This window comes from Zonotrichia albicollis, chromosome Z (assembly GCF_047830755.1).
Source record: "Zonotrichia albicollis isolate bZonAlb1 chromosome Z, bZonAlb1.hap1, whole genome shotgun sequence".
Classification (NCBI taxonomy): Eukaryota; Metazoa; Chordata; class Aves; order Passeriformes; family Passerellidae; genus Zonotrichia; species Zonotrichia albicollis.
The window spans coordinates 51464990-51486141 of record NC_133860.1 but is presented as its reverse complement, the minus strand read 5'-3'; the positions used below and the strand labels follow the sequence as shown (position 1 = coordinate 51486141).

Genomic DNA, 21152 nt, shown 5'->3' with positions numbered 1-21152 from the left:
TAAGTATCCTTTTACTCATCAGGACATCTTTTCTCTTTGACAACCTCCAGAAATCTGAAGTGACACAGCAACTTTTTCAGTGACACTTGCTTGAACTCACAATATCAGAGTTGGTAATAAACACGCCTAGAGGGAAAGGAGCTGGTGATAATATGGCTTTAGGGCATCCTTGTCCTGTCTGCTGGGTAATGCTTAACCACCTTTTGGCAAAGCCACACAAGATGACCAAAAGGTTTAGATTGCACAAATAAATGCTTGCTGCTTATTGAGTGGCTGCAGATGGACTCCCACTGAAGTTCAGGGCAATCAGTGCAACAAATGATTGGTCTTTTTTGTGGTTTTCTTTCTTTTCTTATACATGAGAAATCTGACTATCTGATCTTACTATTTTTATTGTTAATCTTCTAAGGAAGAATGCACAGCAAGTTCCACCCTAATACCAGGAAGAATATCTTTACTGAGCAGTGTCAGTGAACTGGCACAGATTGCCCAGAGAGGTTGTGACGTCTCTCTCACTGGGGATGTTCAAGAATCATCTGGACACAATCCTGTGCCATGTGCTCTGGGATGACCCTGCCTGAGCAGGGAGGCTGGACCAGATGACCCCCTGTGGTCCCTTCCAACCTGACCCATTCCGTGATTCTGGGGGCAGCAGAGAACAGACTTTCATGTAGGGCCAAAGAACATTGTTAACTAGAGCAAAATCACTCATTACATTTTACAAGCTGCCATAAATGCAAGCAAGCTTTTCATTAAGGAGAAAATTTGGAAAAAAACCCCAACCAACTCATAAAAATTGTTCATCTAAATGTGATGACAATAATTTTCCTGCAAAGAATTTTTCCATCTCACTAACACTAAAGAGACATGTATTCAGCACATGAATTCAGGGCATGGGGATGGTATAATTTGTTGGAGAATTTGTTTTCTCATACTTGGTAAAAATAATGAGGCAAAATACATTCTGAGGGGAAGAAACAACCATTTCAAATCAGTCTTTACGCTATGAAGGTGCTAAATAGGTGTTCTACACTGTGCATTCGTAGAATGATAGAGAGGTTGAATAATGTATGATAAATTACGCTGTGAGAAATAGCAACAGAATATTCTCCTATTTTATTTTACCCCTTTAGAGCTCAGTCTCCCTTAAAATTAAAGCCAACTGACCTTGCAGGACAAGGATCCAGATTACACTCTTGAAGTTTTGGCTTTGGCTTGATATTTTCAGGATAATAGTGACAGTATTGATCTGCTACTACCCGATTGCTTCTCAGATCAAAGCACTCAGCAGATGTCAGTTGATAACCTGCGATACACAGAGGAAAAAATAACATGAGATGTGATATTCTTCCTGTCTGGCTCTGAAATGTATCTAAGTTCTGGTTTGGAAAAAAGAAACTAATTTCAGCTTGTTTCAGTGCTTTTGGACATAACAGATGTTGTTTTACAGGCCAGATTGAAAACAGCAATGCAAATTACATGTAGTAGGAAACAGAAGATAACCAGTATGGTCAAACAAAAATTCAGAAGTCTAGAAAAAGCAAAGAAAAACAAAGGCTGAGGTTTCTTAGTCACCAAGAATTGAGCCATTAGTTTCAGTATAGAGAGTAAACCTGCTGGTAGGAAAAGGGACAAATGGAGACATCTTGTTTTACCAAATCCAGGCCCAAGTCCCATCAGCCCTTACGTCTGATAGCTATAGCATTAAATGCAGGTACGTAGCTATCAAAATGTCCTTTATCTACAGAGGCTGGCACAATGCTGAAATCCACAGACTACTACGATGTTGCTAAATCCCTCCCTTCATTTAGTTCTAATTATTCAAATTTTTAGATTCTGCCATTTTTAAGGTCCAAAACTCAGGGCAGCAGTTGGGAAAGGTCATGTATGCAGATGACAGCTTTTGAAATACAGTGGTAATTCATTACCTCCACCACAGGATGCTGAACAAGGGAAAAAATCCGTTTCCCTCCATCTGTGAATGATCGGCTGGTAGAAGATGAACTGGACTGAACTGTCAGCAGCACCAGCATAATGGACCTGAAAAAGAGTTAATATCAAAGAGTGAACCTAACACAAATGCTGTGAAGAAGTATTCCACCAAAAGCATCTTGCAGATTGGAGACATCTTAAAGCTTCATGAAATACCAGATGTACTCTGCAATAGGAATGCTAAACACAAAACCAAAGCATTGATTGGTGGCACAATCTTGGGTTCAAAACATAGTCAAAGAAATTTCTGGGCATAAACAGCGACCAAATTTTGAGACCATGTTCTGAAAAAATGAGTACATGGCAAATGTATGATTAGTGCTACTGAATAATCTTATAGGGGCAGAGGATAGAGACTGGTGCATCAGAAAATTCATTACCTTACCCTATCTACTGTCCCTGACACATGGACATAGATTTTAGATCATTAATGTTTCTCAAAAAACATTTTCTGAACAGTTACAATACGCTGGATGGTACAGAGTAAAACATGTGAGGCTGCACTGTGAAAATAAACAGTATAAAAATTTTAACTTGCCATTGGTTTTCTTTCCTTTCCTGAGGTGAGATCTTTATTTCATTCTTCTTTGTGGCCCTGTCATTATTATGAAGTTTGTTCTTCTGCTTATTTTGCTTGTGAAAATAGTCATAGGCATGGAATCCTGGCTGGGGCTAAGTGCATGTCTGCAAAACTGTCCTTGGAGCCTAAAAGCCACCTGAGCTTAAAAGCTAGCATGCTTTCAGTAATAGGTGTGCTGAATGGATGTTCCACATAAACAAGAGTTTGTAGTGCAAGGACTGCAATAGGAGAGACCTTCACACTGGTAAAGCAGCACCACTTGCACCCTGCCCAGTAAAAAATCCTTCCCGTTTGATATCTATGCTGATTATTCTAGTTATGAGGACTTCAAAATTTTAGGTGGTTATCCCCTGTCCTTACCTTTATGCCTCAGCATGAACAGCTGGAAAGGGAAGAACAAAAATCTGCTACTGAAAACCTCTCCTATTTGATTACTTTTCCTAGGACACAGTATTTCAGTTGCTGCTTGAGCATCTCTGCATTAGTGGCATAATGCTATCACAGTAGAGAAAACTGCCAAATCACATCTAGAAAGGATGGACCCTTGTCCAAGACAGTACTGCTGCTCTCAGGACCAATCCTCACACCTTTTTTTTTCAGACAGTTTAAACTGTTTGACCATTGCCTCCTTTTCCTCTTTTTCCTCTCATGTTTCAAATGAGTCTCCTAGTTTTGGAAACACAATTTTTCCCTTACTCTTCTCTCCTTCCAAACACCAAGAGACATTGTCAAAGAATGGTCTGTGAAACAGAAGCAAAAATATAACAAACTGAGATGAACTTTGTAACTTGGGTTGTTTGTTTTGTTTTTCCCTGTAGACGGACAGCAAGATGATTACAAACCAAGATATACCTTGAAGAGCAGGAGGAGGGCAAGAATGTTGATGTGTGTATGAGGTCTGGTCCGCTGAGACTAAGGCAGGCTGCCCTTTTCTAATTAAACAGTGATGTCAATTCTCAAAAGGAAAAAACCCCAAACCAGCTGTAGCAATACAACTGCTTCAGCAAATGGGAGGCATTTTGAACAGATCAATATTGTTTGAATGTGTGTGTCAGAAACAGGATACTTAATTCCTTGTGCGGGGTTGGTGCATTAATTACACACTTCACAAGGGTCTTTCTAGGCTCATGAAAGCTTCAGGCACTCCTGGGAAAAACATTCTGTTGTGGTGGAAGCCATCTGGGGAGGTCTCTGATCTCAATGTGCAGGAAAGGCATTCTCAGGGGAGAATTCTGCTTTTACTCTTTGTTTTTTAAGGATCATCAGTGATTCCTAAACTCAGATCTACCCAGCAGTATGGTCTGCAGTGAATCATTAAGAACAGAGCAAGAGCTCACACATGGGCTACTATAAAACGAAGGGCAGGAAAAAGGAGTTTACATTGAAAAAAAAATCAGGAAGAAGGAAGAATTCCTCTCTCTCTGCAGACTATTCCTGCATGTTTGGAGCTATCTGTCTGTTTCGACACAGAGAAAAGACAGATGTACCATCTTTTCCAGTTTACTGTGGAAGTCACTAATACAGCCATAACAACAACATAGGTGAGGAAGAATTACAATGAGCCACAGTCATAAGCTCAAATTATACACAATAAGCAAATAAAAGAAGCATACACAATATTGTGTATTTTTGAGGGGTATTGTAAGCAGAAGAGAACAGTAACTTGTGATTCCACATAGCAAAAACTTCTTTTTGATTTTTAGTGCTTGTTAGAGCTAAGATCTTTATCCAGGAAAAAACTTGAGCTACTTGAGCCCTGAAAAACTCAGAGTGAGAACTGATAGCTAAATGCTGTAAGAAATGTCGTGGTTTGGCTGTACAGAGCCAGATCCCACACCTTGAAATACTCAGCTCTGCAGTATGATGAAATTTTTTACCTTTGCAGTATTAGCAATATCCTTGTAGCTATGAGAAGTTCCAAAGATCCAAACAGAGATGGCCATCACCTGAGACTCTTAAGCTAGTCCTCTAAATAACAATGAGTCTTGCACATGTAGATAACTGAACTAGAAAAAATAGCAACTGATGGTTATATTTGCAAACAAAATCCTATCTGAAGTTATTAATAGCTGAAGTCAGAAGTACCCAGATTTTGCAGAGCACTCATCCCTGCATTTGTACATGGCAACTCCCCAGATATCATCCTTGCCTTCCTTTAACTTTCAGGGGAATTGGGAGCATTTCTAACATCAGAGCACCCTTACCAGTTTCACAGAATCAGCAAATCACAGAATGAACTAGGTTGGAAAAGACCTTTGAGATCATCAAGCCCAACCTATGACCTAACACCTCCTCATGTAAACTACTGCAGTGAGTGCCCTGTCCAGTCCTTTTACAAGTCTCTCCAGAGAGTAACTCCACCACCTCCCTGGGCAGACTATTCCAAGAAGTGATTCCCTTAATCACTCTTTTAATGAATAAATTTTTCCTAATGTCTAGCCTAAACTTCCCCTGGCACAGCTTATGACCTTGTCCTCTTGTTCTGTCACTGTTTTCTGTCACCTTGGCCTTCTTGGCCACCTGGGCACACTGCTGGCTCATGTCCAGTTGGCTGTTGACCCTAAAGAATAGCACCAGTCATCTGTGGAACTGGTTAAAACTAGAGTCTTCACATTATCCACTGTTTAGCCTACAGTCACTATCAACAGAGATATCTTTTTTCTCTGTTGAAAGACCTTGGGAAAAAAATATCTCTTTTAGACTTTTTGACACTAATTTTTCTAATTCCTCTCTTGGATGCTGCAAAAGAAGTACAAACTGTTGCTCAGCAGACTTGGTTTGGTTCATGTCACAGAAAGTAACAAGAAAACAAGAAAATAAAAATTTGAACACAAAAGGTGTGTAATCTTTTTGAGTTATTCTGACCTGCTCTTTGAACAGGAGACTGCAACATCTGACTTCACCCTTGCACTTTTCTGGTTTTTCCTGCAGCTCCAAAATTTTATTAGTGCACATAAAACCAAACAAGTAAAGTTCCCAAAAGCCTGACCACTTCTTGCTTAATTTTGGCAGTGTATGCCTAAACCATTTCTTTTTGTTCTCTGAAGAACATATGGCCTATCTACAAAACTGCAGTGGTTTACTTGGACAGTTTCAAAATTTAATCAGCACTTTATAACCAGCCGTCATAACCAAGTAATTATTAGCATTACTTGTACAGCTGAGCCATGAAAATGCATTCAATAAAATGTTCTCATTGTATGCAGCTGGGGGTAGATGAGGATGAATGACACCATTTCTTTCTTGTGTGTGTGTGTGTGTGTGTGTGTGTGTGTGTGTGTGTGTGTGTTCCAAAATGGGGACAGAGAAAGGGAATTATTGTTTTGTACCTCAGAATCATAGAATCATGAAGGTTGGAAAGGCTTCCCAGATCATGGAGTCCAACCTTCGATCAAAAACCACCCTGCCAACTAAACCACAGCACTTAGTACCATGTCCAGTTGTTTCCCTGAATATTTTTAGGGAAGCTGAGTCCACCACTTCCCTGGGCAGACGATTTCAATGCCTATCTACCCTTCCAGTGAAGTTCCTCCTGATATCCAACCTGATCCTCCTCTGGTGCAACTTAAGCCTGTGTCCTCCTGTCCTGTCAGTGATTGCCTGTGAGAAGAGACTGACTCCCACCTGGCGACAGCCTCCTTTCAGGCAATTGTAGAGAGTGATAAGGTCACCCCTGAGCCTCCTCCTCCCCAGCTCCCTCAGCTACTCCTCACAGGACTTACTCTCTAGGCCATTCACCAGCTTTGTTGTCCTCCTCTGGAAGTGCTCCAGCAAATTTTGTCTTACACAACTTGATGTGGTCTGCTACGAACTGGCTCCATGCCACCATGCTTACTAGATAAGTTCTAATGATTCTCCCATATTATTATTCTGATTCCGATTCTGATCCTGAACGGTTTCTGCAAGTTCCACATACCAAATCATCAGACTGATACTAATGAAAGTAATGAATGAGAAATCTGACAAATGTAATTTTGTGCTTCTCGTGTCAGTATTAAAATACCCTACCTAGAGTGGCTCAATATTGCTGGTTGTATTCCTGGTTCAGTATTACAAGAGATAACTTGCGCTGAAAAATAAAGGAGGATGTAAAAGAGATTTGTTGCTGTTAATAATTTGTTCCTGAAGGAAATAGAAGCCAGACATTGTCATGGGAAAACAAGTTTACAAGATTGTTTAAAATAACATAAAAAGCACATAAATGTAAATAATGAGAGATGCGGAAGGCTTTCAAGCACAGGTTTTAAGACAGCACTACCCCATAACATCTCTGAGTTTATTTTGTCCTTCCCTTGGAATGCTGAAAGGATTTCTGCCCTCAAGGTCCAGGGAAGGTATCTACCGTCCTCTTCTGCATTCACAACCCCTGACTGTGATAGTCCTGTGTTGGATCAGCTGGGATTTAGGGCACTCCCTCTTATGAAAGTCAGCTCCATCTCTTGCTTGTCAATTTAAGCCTCCAAATCAACCAGAGAAATCACTCTGAAATTACCTTGTCACTGATTTACATATTTTACAAAGTATCTCTGACTTGGAACTTGCTCACCCTGCCTCAATCTTGGATTAAACAGTATTCCTTTAGGTGATAAATCTGTTAAAAAGCTTTTAGATTAATTCTCTCACAAAGCCAAAATAGAAAGAAGGTTCACATCTTTCACCAGTTTCATTATTCTGCCCAAAAGAGGAAGAAAAAGAGAAAATCATTCCAGTGGATTTGCTAGGATAGCTGGCAGTAATGGAACCTGCAGCTATAACAATTAACAACCTGTAGAGAATCCACTAGTAAATGCAAAAAATATGGATGTTTCTCAAATGAGAAGACCAAAATTGTTCCAAGGAACAAAAGGCAACCCCAAATACCCCAAAACCAGACTTGTTGCATCTGTGCTTTGATACCAACATCCCAGTCATTGTGGAAAGACCATTTCACCACCATCAACAACCAGGGTAATAGAATTCATCTTCAAATAAGCCACCTTAATCCTCACTACAGAATATATATGAAACTTAATTTATTAATGGAAATAGCAGATAAATCAATGTAAAAAGAGGATTGTATTGTGATAAAAATAAAATTAACTAATTGAAAAGGCATTTTTTGCCACACACAAATTATTAAAATTGTGAAAACTGAACAAGGTTGGCAACAAGCCTTCATAGCACTAAAAAGTGACTGATTTTTAAGAAATATAGGTAAACAAAAATTACAGAATAAGAAAAGAAAAAAATTACAAATACATTTTTTCAGAACAATAGAAAATTACATGCCTAAGAAACTGTCTCTACCGCCTTAAAACCTACCAGTACATTTCAGATCAGCAGTATTTTAAAGAAGTATGTAAAATTAATGGAAACACATCTTCAGATCCAAACAGCATCCACCCAGTTATTTCAAATGATGTACTGGTTGAGCACAGGAACCACAAATTCAAATCACATTTGATCATATTCAGTTTACTTACATGCATAAACTGTGGTTTCAAACACATAAATATAAGATAGAAATTTTTAACAGTTTTCAGAAGGCGCAATGTGCAATGTCTAATGAACAAAACTTCAGTCAAATATCTTCTAGCTCAGTTACTGGGTGAGTAGATAGAATGCAAAAAGAAAACACAACTTCAGTAGTACCCTGAGAAAGATAATTTCCCTGAGCACTTTGTCAAAAAAAAAAAAAATATAGTTTTAATCTAAATCTAAAATTCTTCTAGATTTTTCCCAGGTCCCTCACCAAAGGTCCTAGACAGATCCTCCTAGAAGATATTCCCATGAACTGATGACTGGGTAACAAATAATGGTCCAATAACCTGCTCTTGCAATGGATGAAGGACTGTGGAATCCATCAGGGACACATGCCATGGCATGAGCTGTTAGCCAGATGCACAGATGAGCAGGATAAAGGGTCAATCATGAGCTTACAAAGTTTGCTAATGAAAAAGCTTATGAATGGTGCCTAAAATGGAAACCATCTGTGAAAGCACTCAAAATTTTGACAGACTAAAATGTGAGTTCAGTAAAAAAAGAAATAACGTCTATGGGAAACCCCAATTATGCTAATTATTTAAAAACTGTTGTCCACATTAGCTTTTACTATTCAGAATCATAGTAAGGTTGTTTTAGATATTCCTCTGGAAATATCAGCTCAGGATGCAGCATCAGTTAAAAAGATCAATAGAATTTTGCAGAAAGGAAGAAAAACAGAGAGAAAAGTACACAGCCAGGTAAAATCTATTTGTCCTGATTATTATGTGTACAGAATCATGAAACTATTAAGGTTGGAAAAGACCTCTAAGATTATCCAGTCGAACCACTAACTTGACACTGCCAAGTTCACCACTACACCATGTCTTTAAGCACCACATCTACTCAGTTTCTGAATACTTTCAGTGTGGGCAGCCTGTTTCAACATTTAATCAGCCTTTTGGCCATGAAACCTTTTCTAGTGCTCAATCTATAGCTCCCCTGGCACAACTATTGGCCATTTCTTTCTGTCCTATTATTTGTTATGTAGGAGAAGAGACTGGCCCCCACCTCATTACAACTTCCTTTCAAGTAACTGTAGAGTTTAAGTTCACTCTTTTCCAACATATATATTTATGTAAAAATATCTCTTTATATAAAATAGACATTAAATAATTTTATTACATTTTATTAAACTATAGATCTATTGACAGGAAATTTATTCTTTCAAAATATCCATCTATGTAATTAAACACTAGTCACAAATACATTTTTATGTGTATTTTAAAAATTGTGACTGTATAATCACAGTGAAACCAGGAAAAAAACAGAGAATGGAAATAAGAATAAACTTTTTATGGAACATCTTTGATAAAAAGTAAAGATTAAATCGAGTAAGACATAAGAAAGACACTGATCTGTTGGAACAAGTTCAGAGGAGGTACATTAAGATGACCAGAGGGCTAGAGCACCTCTCCTGTGAGAAAAGGCTGAGACTGATTCCTTATGATTTTTATCTTTTTTCTTTCATATATTCTCTGTGTTCTGTACATATATACTTGTAGCTTTGTAGCCTATTATTGTAACTTGCCTTCAGTATTTTCCTAATTTTCCTATTTCCTAAGCAGAAAGACAAAGCATGTTCCAAAGCCCACACCCTATCTTGGCTCTTTCTGGAAACTGGGGCTAAAAACCAGCTCTTTGAGACAAATTTTTATCAAAAAAGTTTAGGGCTATCTAAGGGGGAAGGATTTAGAAGGGGCTTGGACTGGGGGAGGAATTGCATCACCACTGGTGCTCCTAATCTGTGATTTTTGTCAGGCTAATTTGCTAAAGTTCTGTATTCAGTATTCTGTAATCTGTATTCACCCTGTGTGGGTGGGCTTTTGTGGTAATTTTCCACATTTGCCCCTGGAGGTCCCCAATAAAGACCAGCCTTCATATTACCTGCTACACTAATATCTTGAAAGTGTGTGTTGTTTCATTTTTAGGTTCCTAAGGCATCAAGACAGTTGGGGTAGTTCAGGCTGGGGAATCTGCTCCAAGTACACCTTACAGCAGCCATTCCATACCTAGAGGGGTTACAAGACAGATGAAGAGAGGCTTTTGACAGGGGCATGTAGAGACAGGACGAAGAATATTTGTTTTAAACTGGAAGGGGGTTTATTTAGTTTAGATATTAAGAAGAAATTCTTTTGTGTGAGCATGGTTGGACACTCTAAAATGTTGCCATGAGAAATTGTGGATGCTCTATCCTTGGAAATGTGCAAGACTAGGCTAGATGTAGCTTTCAGCAAGCTGATCTACTAGATGGTGTCCCTGCCCTGGCAGTGGAGTTGGAGCTAGAGAACCCTTGAGGTTCCTTATAACCCAAACCATCCTGTAAGTCTAAGCAGACATTAGGAAAGAGGCAAATTATCATGGCAGAGATATCAATTACAGAAGTAAAGGAGAAAGGAGCTAAACAGTAGTAATAATTTCCTGTTTCTCAGAGTCAGAGAACCAGAAAGAATCAGTGAAAATATTGCACCAAGTTCTGAACAATGAGATGCATTCCTCATTTTACACAGTGTATCATTCATTAAGGAAATCACTGCAAGGCCTAAAGGTCAAATATATTGATTAGGAAAATTATTATGTTCTACATACTGTTAACTGAAGTAATTTATAGTGAACAGAAAAAAAAAGGTTGATATGAAATAAAAGCTGCACATTGTTTTGAAAAGATCTAGGTCATGGTTTTCCATAAATTTCACCTCATTTGCCAAGAGGGAAGAAAAAATAATTTTCTTGAACTTGCTGCAAGATCTAGTCAAGATAATTAAGGATTGCGTCTCTTTTCAGGCTGATCATTACTTGTGAGTTTGACCTAGAAATTATTACAAAAATTGTATATTTTTTGGATATGAGGAGATCAGACTGGGTGATTTTTATGACTATTACTTGGAAAAGAAGCATTGGATATAAACATAGGTTGATAAAAACCATTGATATAGACATGGTTCCAGCTAAATCCCATTTGCAGTGCACCAAAATGACCTCAGGAAGACCCATATCTCAAGAGGTACTTTTGCTTTAGAACAAATTGACAATATTCTATGTATCTCTTCTAGATGCACAAAAGCTGAAACAGTTACACCAAACTTTAACTATTACTATTTCTGTGTACTCAGCCTTAATTCTATCTCATCTACTTCGAGGAGCACCATCTTAATCCCAAACTGTCAGTGCTTCCAAGATTCACCACTTCCCACCTAATAGGAAGCCTTCTCCCAAATATGAGGTATAATGTCTTCTGGAAGCAACTGCCAGCATCAGAACTAAATTGCACAGAAGAGCTTTACTGTCTTCACTCCCAATCCTCATATGATAATACCTCAAATACCCAACAATATGTGAACCATAAACAGTAGCTCTTTGCTGCTCGAGCAAATTTGCATCATTTGGCCTCTGCCTTAAAGCCAGTGCTGAAATAAATTATTTCATGCCACAAAGTAAATCATTGTGTGATCCTTGCTCAAAGTAACATTTAATCCAATCCTGGCCCTAGACTGAGAAGGCCCATCAACCTCTCTGCCAGCTGGCTGCCTGTACATTCATTATCTCCTGCATGCCCTTGCAAGTCCCAGGAAGTCTAGACTAAGTCCCAACCTTATTTTCTTTTGCTAACCTGGATTGTTATCAAATTCATTTATCTCACCAGCACTTTCTGCCAGTGCTAGATTGCAGCTGAGCCAACAGCTGTCTGGCTAGCTCTGGAGTTCTGTGTAATTCAGCATCCACTTTTGAGATGCATTTTATGACTTTTTGGACAACTGGTGGCCAAAGCCCTAATTTCAGCAGTAACTCTGCCCAAGTGAACCCAGTCCACTCCATTTCTTAATCAGCTAGCAGCATACACCAGTCACCAGCACAAAAAAAAAAGAACCAGACAGTCTCTCCTGGCAGCAGCACTTAGCCAAGGCTTGTCAGTCCTAGCACTACAAAAAGACAACATCAATATAATGCAATCCTAATCTAAATACCTCTAAAAGCCTCCAGACAAACATTTGTGCAAATCAACTTAATGCATCCCTCATGCAAAGGACTTGGTCTAGGCAAACACTATGACTACCTCATCAATACTAGGGATTTAAAACCAAAATAAACATAGTCCAGCCTAGATCTAGGCCTACAATTATTTATCCTCCAAACCAAACCCAAGCCTAGATAATGCCCTTCACTAGACCCTGTTTCAAACTCCATGGTCTTTGCTGGCTCACACCTCAGCCACAGGATTAAGGCCCTAGCAGTGCAACAATCAGCCTGTGAAGCAGATCCTAACAGGCTGCCAGCCTCACTCTTCACTGGTAGCTGCTTTTGGTGCTTCCTGTAAGCCTGCCACTAATGCATTTCATTTTTACAGTTATCAGGTGATGTCTGCTCTCATTAAATGGACATCTGTAGATCCTGTCTGACAGTACCGCTTCATCCTGCTCAAAGGAGAGCAGATGCATGACATGAACTGAGTGCCCCAAGATTCTCTGTTTAGGGTCTGAAATGTACACTACCAACAGAGGAGATGTTTTAGCACAGAAAAGTGAATTAACATTGCACCAGCAACAGAGCAGATTAGGGGCAGCTCTGCCATAATGGGCAGGTGCCCCTGTGTGATATTACTACTCTTATCTCTAGAGCACAGAAACAGATTTCCAAATGAAAGCGGACCTTAATTTCTTCAGGATTATGTCAAACACAACACATTTCTCTTACAGGAAAGAAGCATTTCTATTCATGAGACTCAGAATTCTGTACTGAAAACATCAACACAGAGAAATCATCAGAATTCAGGAAAAGTAGTTCTAGTGGGATTTAAGTTTACTGGCATATTTGCCAGGTCTTCTGCCTTTCAAAAATTAAAGTTTACAGTGGAGACATAATTCTCAAATGATCACTACAAAAAATAAGAACGAGAAAAGCTTTGCTCCTGCTTCAATTTTGTGATAACAATTTTTTCTTTTAAATACAGCAGTTTTATTGAATTATTTCTACTATTTACCCATCTTGTGAAAAGATTGCAAAGCGTTTTGCACAGGAGGAATGTATCATTGATTACTACACAGTACAGAAATCCAGTAATTATACAACTCAGCTCCTCCAGGAACAGCATGAGGTTTCTTCTTGCAATTTTAAAGCACTTTGTGTTACCAATAAGGAAAGTTAAGTGTCAACTCTCACACTGAGTTTCTACTTCGGAATTATATTCAGGCATCTAACTTGACCTCTGAATAAGAGCATTCAGGGTGAAGTGAAAAGCATTACAAGAATAATTCTGGGAACAATGATTATAAAACTAGAGTTCTGATACATCTACAAATTCACTTAGATCTGTTTGCATAAAGATCTGCCTTGACCCAGGAAAGTAAATCTTGGCACCCAAAGAGATCCCACTTTGTAAGAAAAGCTTACTAACACCACAGAGAAATATTTATTCCTATTTTTTCAAGTAATTTAACTTCAAAACCTGAAGGGAAAATCATCATGGATTAAACACGTATGAAAAACAATTTTCAAGCCTGACATGACTGAGAGGTAGCATCTTGGATTGGATGCAGCTGTACATGCATCTGTGCATGCTTATATCTGGTAAAATCTAACAAAATAAACATCCAGAAGAAAAAAACCTTGTTAGAAAAATAATTTAATAGTGCAGAATAATATCTGTGTTGCATGAAGGAATAGCCAAAGTATTTTCTATAGCTGTTGATTAACAATGTACTGTGATTCAAGAGAAGAGAATTTTTTAGTGCCTCATCCACTGCAAAATTGAATTCTAATCTTAGAAAAGATCCTACAACCATGAACAGTGGGTTAGGGGCTTTTGGCGTCTTTTTCTATATCCAAAAAAAAAAAGACAACAGATTTAACACCTAATGAGTCAGGTTACTTTGACTTTCAAAGGTACAAACACATAGCAGAACTCAAAATAATTTCACCTCAATTCAGCACTGTCTGTGTTGCCCATGCCTAGTCAACTTGTACAATCACATTGGTTGGACTGTCATCATTTATACAGATTACTCCTTTGATTTAACCAGCACTTCTTCCCTTGCTTTGATAGAGAAGGAAATGCAAGCACTAAGGGATAAAGGTATTTTTCCTGTCATAAAAGACAACCGTGGAAAGATAGGGAAGAGCATAGAACCCTCCTGTTGCCATTGCAAGACAAATGGTCTATTTGATTAGCTGTTTCCCATAAACATATTATAACTAATCTGCCAGACATTCACAGACAGCAGAAATAAAACAAAGTGAGAAATATGGTTTACACTGCACTGATGTTTGCCATCTCTGTATCATCTGTAAAAGAGGTAAATGAGTTTTAGATATTTTGAATTGAACAGTATCTATTTTAGCAAGTCATCGTTGTTCTGCCATTCGTAAAGGAAGGAACATATTCCTTAGTCCAGGCTTCTCCTTGTGAATGAGTCCTGAAAATTTTAATTTGCTTTTTCAGCTGCTAACATACCACGATGGACAGAGGACATTCTGCAGGACTGTGCTACTTTCCAAGCTAACCCACTCCAGCACAGCTCAGCTTAACCCAGGACAATCACTTAGGACATTTTCCAGTACACTGTTCAAACCTCTAGCTGCCATTAGCTCTAGGTTAAAGCAAATGTCATCTACCTCTGGGGCTCATAGTGAAAAATTTACACAGTCCTGGACATGATACAGGTTTTGCAGTTTTACAGCTGAAATCCTTCAGGTTCCTTGGACCTACTGGAAAAGGATTTATTTTATTGCAACTCCCAAATGTTTGTTTTTGTATGTTTGTTTTCCCACAGAATGTCTGCGTTGCTTCCAGCAATGTGTTTTATATTACCTGGAAGAACAGAAATGCTCTAATGGGAAGAAACAATTTTCCTCTTATTGCCAGTGCAACTAAAAGCAGGACTTCAAAATGATGCCATGACTTCTCAAGCAAAGTTATCCCTTTATTTTAGAGCTTTTCACTTTCTTTCAGTCTTCTGTGCAATTACACTATATACACCCAACAAGCCATGGGCCAAAGATGTATTTTCTACTTATCAAGACAAAGATAACTGCATGTCATTGATTTATAAGTACCTCAGTAGTGCATATAGAAAGTAATCTGTCTTTTCTTGAAATGAGTTCATCTTTTCTTTTTAGGGCATATATTGGATATGCCTTTCCTGACATAAATGCAGTCTCTCTCTCCTTAGGAGTTTCCCGTGAGGCTTTCATCAGACATACAACCATAAAGAATTACATGTAGAGTTCAAGCGATAGCCTTTATTAGGCTTTGTGATAAACATCAATGGGAAAATTAAGATCTAGAAAAATCTCTTTCATCTTTCTAGCACTTCTTGTCTTACCTTATGTTGTTCTAAGATGTCAATGACCAATGACCCTCACCTTGATAGTAAAGTCTGCAGTGAGAGGTCCAGATATTCTTAAGATCTCCTTGTCAGGAAACTTCTGGAAATCAATGCTAGAATTTTCTACAAGGAAGGAGCCAGTGGTGCTGAGGCTGTTTTCACTCTTCACACCTTGGAGAGTCTTAATTTCCAAATCTGACAAACAGAAAAAAAATGTCAGGAAACCAGAGCATTGCAATTTGAAGTGAAAGTACAAAAAAAAAAAAAAAAAAACAAACAAAAGAATCCCAAACAACAGCAAAAATTAGTAATACTGCAACTCTTTTCCCATAGTTACTCACATTTGCACACTTTCCTTTTCCTTTTTCTCTTCCATCTGCTTTTTGTCTTTGTTCAAACCTTTAACTTTTAGCTCACATTCCCCTTCTCACCCATAGGTCATGTTTTTACTCTCTTCCAGACATACTAATCCATTCCTTGTTAGGCATGTTTGCCGTTGTTTAACTCACCCTCAGTAAGTCACGCTCCTTTGTGGTGCATGACTCAGACCTTGGCCCAGAGCACTGCTAAGTTGCTGTACCCTCCTGCAGTTCAAAGGTGGGTCACTAACCACATGTTGTTGTGGTAGACGTTTAACTGAAAGCAGGATATCCAGGAAAGAAAGATCAGTATGACAGCAATCCCATTTCCTCTCCAGAAGCAGTCTGACCCATCCCAGAGGAGTAGAAGGGGAATGTGGGTGCTGAACCCACCTGAGTTCTCCCTCTATCTCTCTCTGTATTCACAGTTCCCCAAAAGGGCATTAATTCAGTTACTGTTCTGTAGTAGCTACTTCTGATTGTCATATTAAAAGTAATGATAATTCTTTAAATAGAAGTCAACAGTCAGAAACTAGGTCTGCTTCATCATTCACCAACTCCAGAATATGCTTTACAGCACATTCACAGATAAAACGTTTCTGGTAGTTATTTAAAAACAACAGGGTCTTTCACCGCGAAAGATTGTAAAGCTGCAAACCTTTCACATATATTTATGAACACAAGCAGAAAAACTCTATCACAGTGAGGCAGTTAAGGCATGCTATTAATCTATGATGGAGATATATTTTCAAAGACAATTAAAGAAAAAAAGTTTTTATTTGCATGTATTGAGTTTCTAATTAGGGAATAGAAAATGCAATTGCAGTAATTTCACTGCTTTTCATTATGGATTAAGGGAACTAATGAAGGAAGGAAGTTGCCGAGGCAGTACACTAAGAATTTTCACTGTAATGATGAATTCCTTGGTTTTCAGTGATACCAGTCTCCTCCTTTGTGATGCACTTGGCCATCTATTTGTTTTTGGCAAGCTGCATGCATCAGAAATAAAGATGGATTTAAGACTTGTGTATATATAATCAGCCTCCTGTTGACTTCTCCCACAACCGAAGTTCACAGGGGAAAATACTCCCTCTCCCTGAAACTGACTGTAGCTCATACATAGATAAAATCCTTTGATGAGTGAACAGAAAGATTCAAGGAGACATCTGAAACAAGAAAGAGATATATTTGGGCATATTCATGTTTACACAGTGCAGTTAATCTAAATCTCAACAAGTGACTGAGGCAGACCTTGCTGATTCAAATCTTTTTGTAATGAAATATGATATGGCCTGAGTGAAGCTTTAGATCCATCTCTCCAGAAAATCTCATTTCTCTCTGAGCTGTTTTATAGCTCAATTTCACTGAAACAATAACAAAAGGACAAAATTTTCTACCTTGGAAGAGAATATCTATATTAGAAAAGAAGACAAGAGAGAAAGGAAGAGTGCATGTCATGTACTGGGAAAATAATATCAGCCATACTGGAGCAGCTCAGGAATACACAAAGGGCTGCTTAAAGTTGAGGTACAGGCAGCATTTGCACTTTTAACAAAAACTTAATAAATTTTTTGCTTGGTCTATAACCTGTAATTTGCTGGTCTTTATGCACAGCTTTAAATCTGAAGAACTCAGTGTTTTCTTAACACAAGGAGGGAGCCATAGTACAGCCCCAGTAAACCATCACTTATTTTGATATCGTGTATACAATTGTGAGGTGAAAGAAAATATGAAGGCAGTGAAATGATTTGGTGTTTCACATCTTTGCTGACACTCATATTTGTACCTACACTGACAAACACAGAAGACGTAAATGGTCTGTATGGCAGAAAATTCCTAAAGACTTTTGGAAAAGGGAAAGGGTAGCCTGACTTATCTTACCACAATTTGTGCTACTGAGAGGTCAAGCAGTACAGACTGGGTTTTTATTCTGACAGTAAATCCTATTTACTAATACTCTAATATTAATTTCCTGCTGATAAGAAAGGAAGTAGCTTGTGAGCAGCTACTGCACTGGAAGATGAGAGAGAGGGGTGCCAGGATCTTCTATTCGTTGAACAAATGGATTTGCCTTCAGCTCTAGCAGAATATTCTCAATATCCTGAGACTCCTTCCAGGAAAGAGGGATATACAGCTGCTGGGATACACAGATGAAGCAGGGAAGTGTTATAGCCAAATGATGGGCTAGCAGAACTCAGTGGTCTTAACTCCTTGGAGCAATATCACTGCTAAAGAACACGGTTATATTTTTGTATGCGGTTTCAGATCTTTAGAGTGAGATTTTGTGTGTGTGTGCATGTGCACACACATGGTGTGAATGCATATGTGTATCCAGGGGAGAGAAAAAGATCATAACAGAAATGTGTTAATGTCATGAGCAGCTTGGTGGCTGAGCTGAGCTGCGGGAAGCTGATACTTTACTGTTCTCAATATTTTTTCACTCAGTGGTATGTACTTTATTAATTTTAAACAAAATCACTTGACACCAAGTGAGCCAGCCAAAGCATAAGCAAACAGAAATGACCAAAAAATTATGGGAGGCCGAAGAATTCTGCACTGTTGGCCAAGGTCTGCTTTGAAAAGAGTGTACCACTGAGATAACTGGGTCTGAGGAAAACTTCTGAGAGCAGGACTCATCTGTGTGATGAAATCAGTAATCTGAGATAGGGAAACCAGACACCACAGTGTAAACAGAGCACTGCAGGTTACCAAGGCTCTCTTAAACAAGGGTACACCAACTCCTTCTACTTACATAAATGATCAGGTCCTTTCAGCACGAGGCGAATTTGTCTACTTCCATAGGGAATAGCAACCACTGTATCATCCACTGTGGGAATGCAAAAACACATGGAGTAAATAAACAAGGAAATTCCCATCTGTTTTAAAATAAGCATTGAAAGAGGTGTTTACAAGGCAGTCAAAAGAAAAACCTTAGGACCAATTAAAAATGCCAAGACTTCCTACTAAAAATCTGGAAAAGGAACTTGTTAAATGTAGTAAGAACCTTCTGCTTGGAAGAATCCAAACCTGTTCATTTTATTTATTCCCAACTCTTTCACAACTATTTATGGTTTTCATAAGTAACTAATAAGTTTCTATTTCATCACAAATCCACTTAAAACTCTCAAATATTTTGAATCAGTGTTTGTGGTAAAGTAGAGGAGCATAAGCTTATTCTGATATTTAACCAGAATAGCTTTCCCATTTCTCACTTGATATTTTCCCACTTAAACCCCACAGCTTCTCCATGATCCCGTCCATGATATGTGATGGTCTCCTACTGTTCTCAGGTACCCCTTTCACACCTCTTATTTTAATGATCATAAAGGCTATAATTCTGCTTCTCTTTCTACACTGCAAGCAGAAAGCCCCTGGAAAAGCAGAAGCCCTGTCATGTAAATAGGCCTTAAAGAAGAATCTTGCTCCTCTGAATCCCTTGGGAACTTTGCCAACTGCATTTAAACCGTGATGTGAATTAACATATAGGTCACATGCAGCTGTGAAAATTAGTTAGGTCAGCATTTCTAAAGAGGCAGTAACCCCAGTAATGTCCTGAAGGGAGACACAAAAACACAGAAAGATGACACAAAATGTTATATTTGGGTTATGAAGCGGTCTGCCCAGAGAATGCTGACCTGGACTAACCAGCACATTTCATTCACCCTTCCCTGTCCTTTCTGCCTTCTTCCCATGTAACTGGAAGTTGGGAAGGAAAAGGTATGCATGCTGAAAAGGATTTTTCTGGGGAGTGAGAAGGTGGTAGATGTGAAAGGAAAAACTCTCACTATTTCTTCATTAGAACTGCTCTTATCTATGTTATGAAATGCCTTCTAGCAGGACCTACAGATCTGCTCTCCAAACAGTGTTTTTTAGGTGAGGTCAACTCTGCCAATAAAAATGTTTTATCTTTCATTCAAATATATGAGTTGGGGTCTTACACTTCTGCCCAGACCTAACTGGGAAAACTCTTGGAACCCAGTTAAATCAGGATTGTCACTTAAAAGCAAAATAGTGGTTGATGTTGTCATTTTATATCAAAAGTAGAGAGCCAACAGAGAGGGGAAACACTACCAGAAACAGGAACTTTTAAGCAATACATTAATTCCTCCAAACCCATAATATCTCAAAACCTGTGAACTAGAACCCTTTTAAATTTTAAATTCTCTAATGCAGCATAGGAATTCTTGACACTCATATTTCAAAGTTTTATGGGATGAAATACTCATACTTTGTTGCCTCTTACCACCCCAGAAGTGAGACAGAAATGTAAGCAGTCTCTTTAAGTGCCACAAAAGTTGTGTGGACATTAAGACCATTCAAATTTTCAGGTGCTTCTGAACCATGTCCCATTTTCAAGTTCTGATTTGATATATTTTCTCAAACTATCCAAAATTTCAGTGTCTAAGTCTTTTGTAACTGGGCATAAACTCAACACGTTTTGCTCATTCACATCTCTGATACACCACTGATTAATAAAGCTAGGAATCTTTCATATCAATACATAACTCAAATTTTCTATTTGGAAAGGCAAAGATTCTACTTCTAAAAAAATAATTAAATCCTTATATTCTAATATTGCCTTATTGGTACCATTCTAGCATTCAGATTCAAGATACCCAGTAGGATAAATTATTTTATTCATTTTGGGGAACAACATAGGTGAGTATGACACATCATTTTGCTGTGCATATACAGCATTTTTTTGACTGAGTTTGGAAAAACAGTAACTTCAATTTAAAAACCCCTAATATGAATGGCCTTTATGCAAGCCTTATTTAAAGACAGTCCCATGCCAGTATTATATCTGACTGCCTCAGTTAAACACTCTGTGCTGCAGATTTACAACTCACTGACATGTCACAGAAAACCTGGACAGTTTAAAGCCCATGTGAGCTTACATTCTCAGCCTGCATCTCCTGCCCCAGATTATTCCTAGGACTGTATTTCACCTGATCTTGAAGTTGCTCTCCATTTGAAATCCTAGCACGCTTTTTGTGAAATGCAAAGCTCAGTGGGATTTATGCTTATCACAGTTCTTCCTGCTTTCACAAAGCAGAAGCAGTGGGGATTGAAGGATAATTTCCTGAGGTTAACAGTGATAAGGAGGAGACATTTCCTGTGAGGAGATGTGAAACTAAACAGGCTAACATTTAGTCACAGCTCTTCCCAACAATAAGCAGAGAGACAGATTGTTGAGCAGCTGTGTGGAAAAGACACAAAATGCTTTAACAGGTGGTTGGTTTTCTCTGGAGACTGTGCATAGGGAAGCAAAGGAAGGTCCCAGATAACTGAGAGGACAGTGGCTCAGGGCTGAGAAGAAAATTCAAGGTTTTAGGCAATAGTTAAATATCATGTACATAACTCAGATTCCCATAAGAA

The 21152-nt window shown here is 38.5% G+C and overlaps 1 protein-coding gene across 3 annotated transcripts in view; it reads right to left on the bottom strand.

Moving 5' to 3' along the window:
• ADAMTSL1 (ADAMTS like 1) overlaps positions 1-21152 on the bottom strand; it is a 394276-nt gene that overhangs the window by 101858 nt on the left and 271266 nt on the right. For all 3 annotated transcript variants that reach the window (XM_074533419.1, XM_074533420.1, XM_014269810.3), the window contains 4 exons: positions 18526-18600; positions 15452-15609; positions 1929-2040; positions 1168-1306 (listed from right to left, as the gene is read on the bottom strand). In XM_074533419.1, the coding sequence (XP_074389520.1) occupies positions 1168-1306; positions 1929-2040; positions 15452-15609; positions 18526-18600 (484 nt within the window). The remainder of the gene's footprint in view (positions 1-1167; positions 1307-1928; positions 2041-15451; positions 15610-18525; positions 18601-21152) is intronic.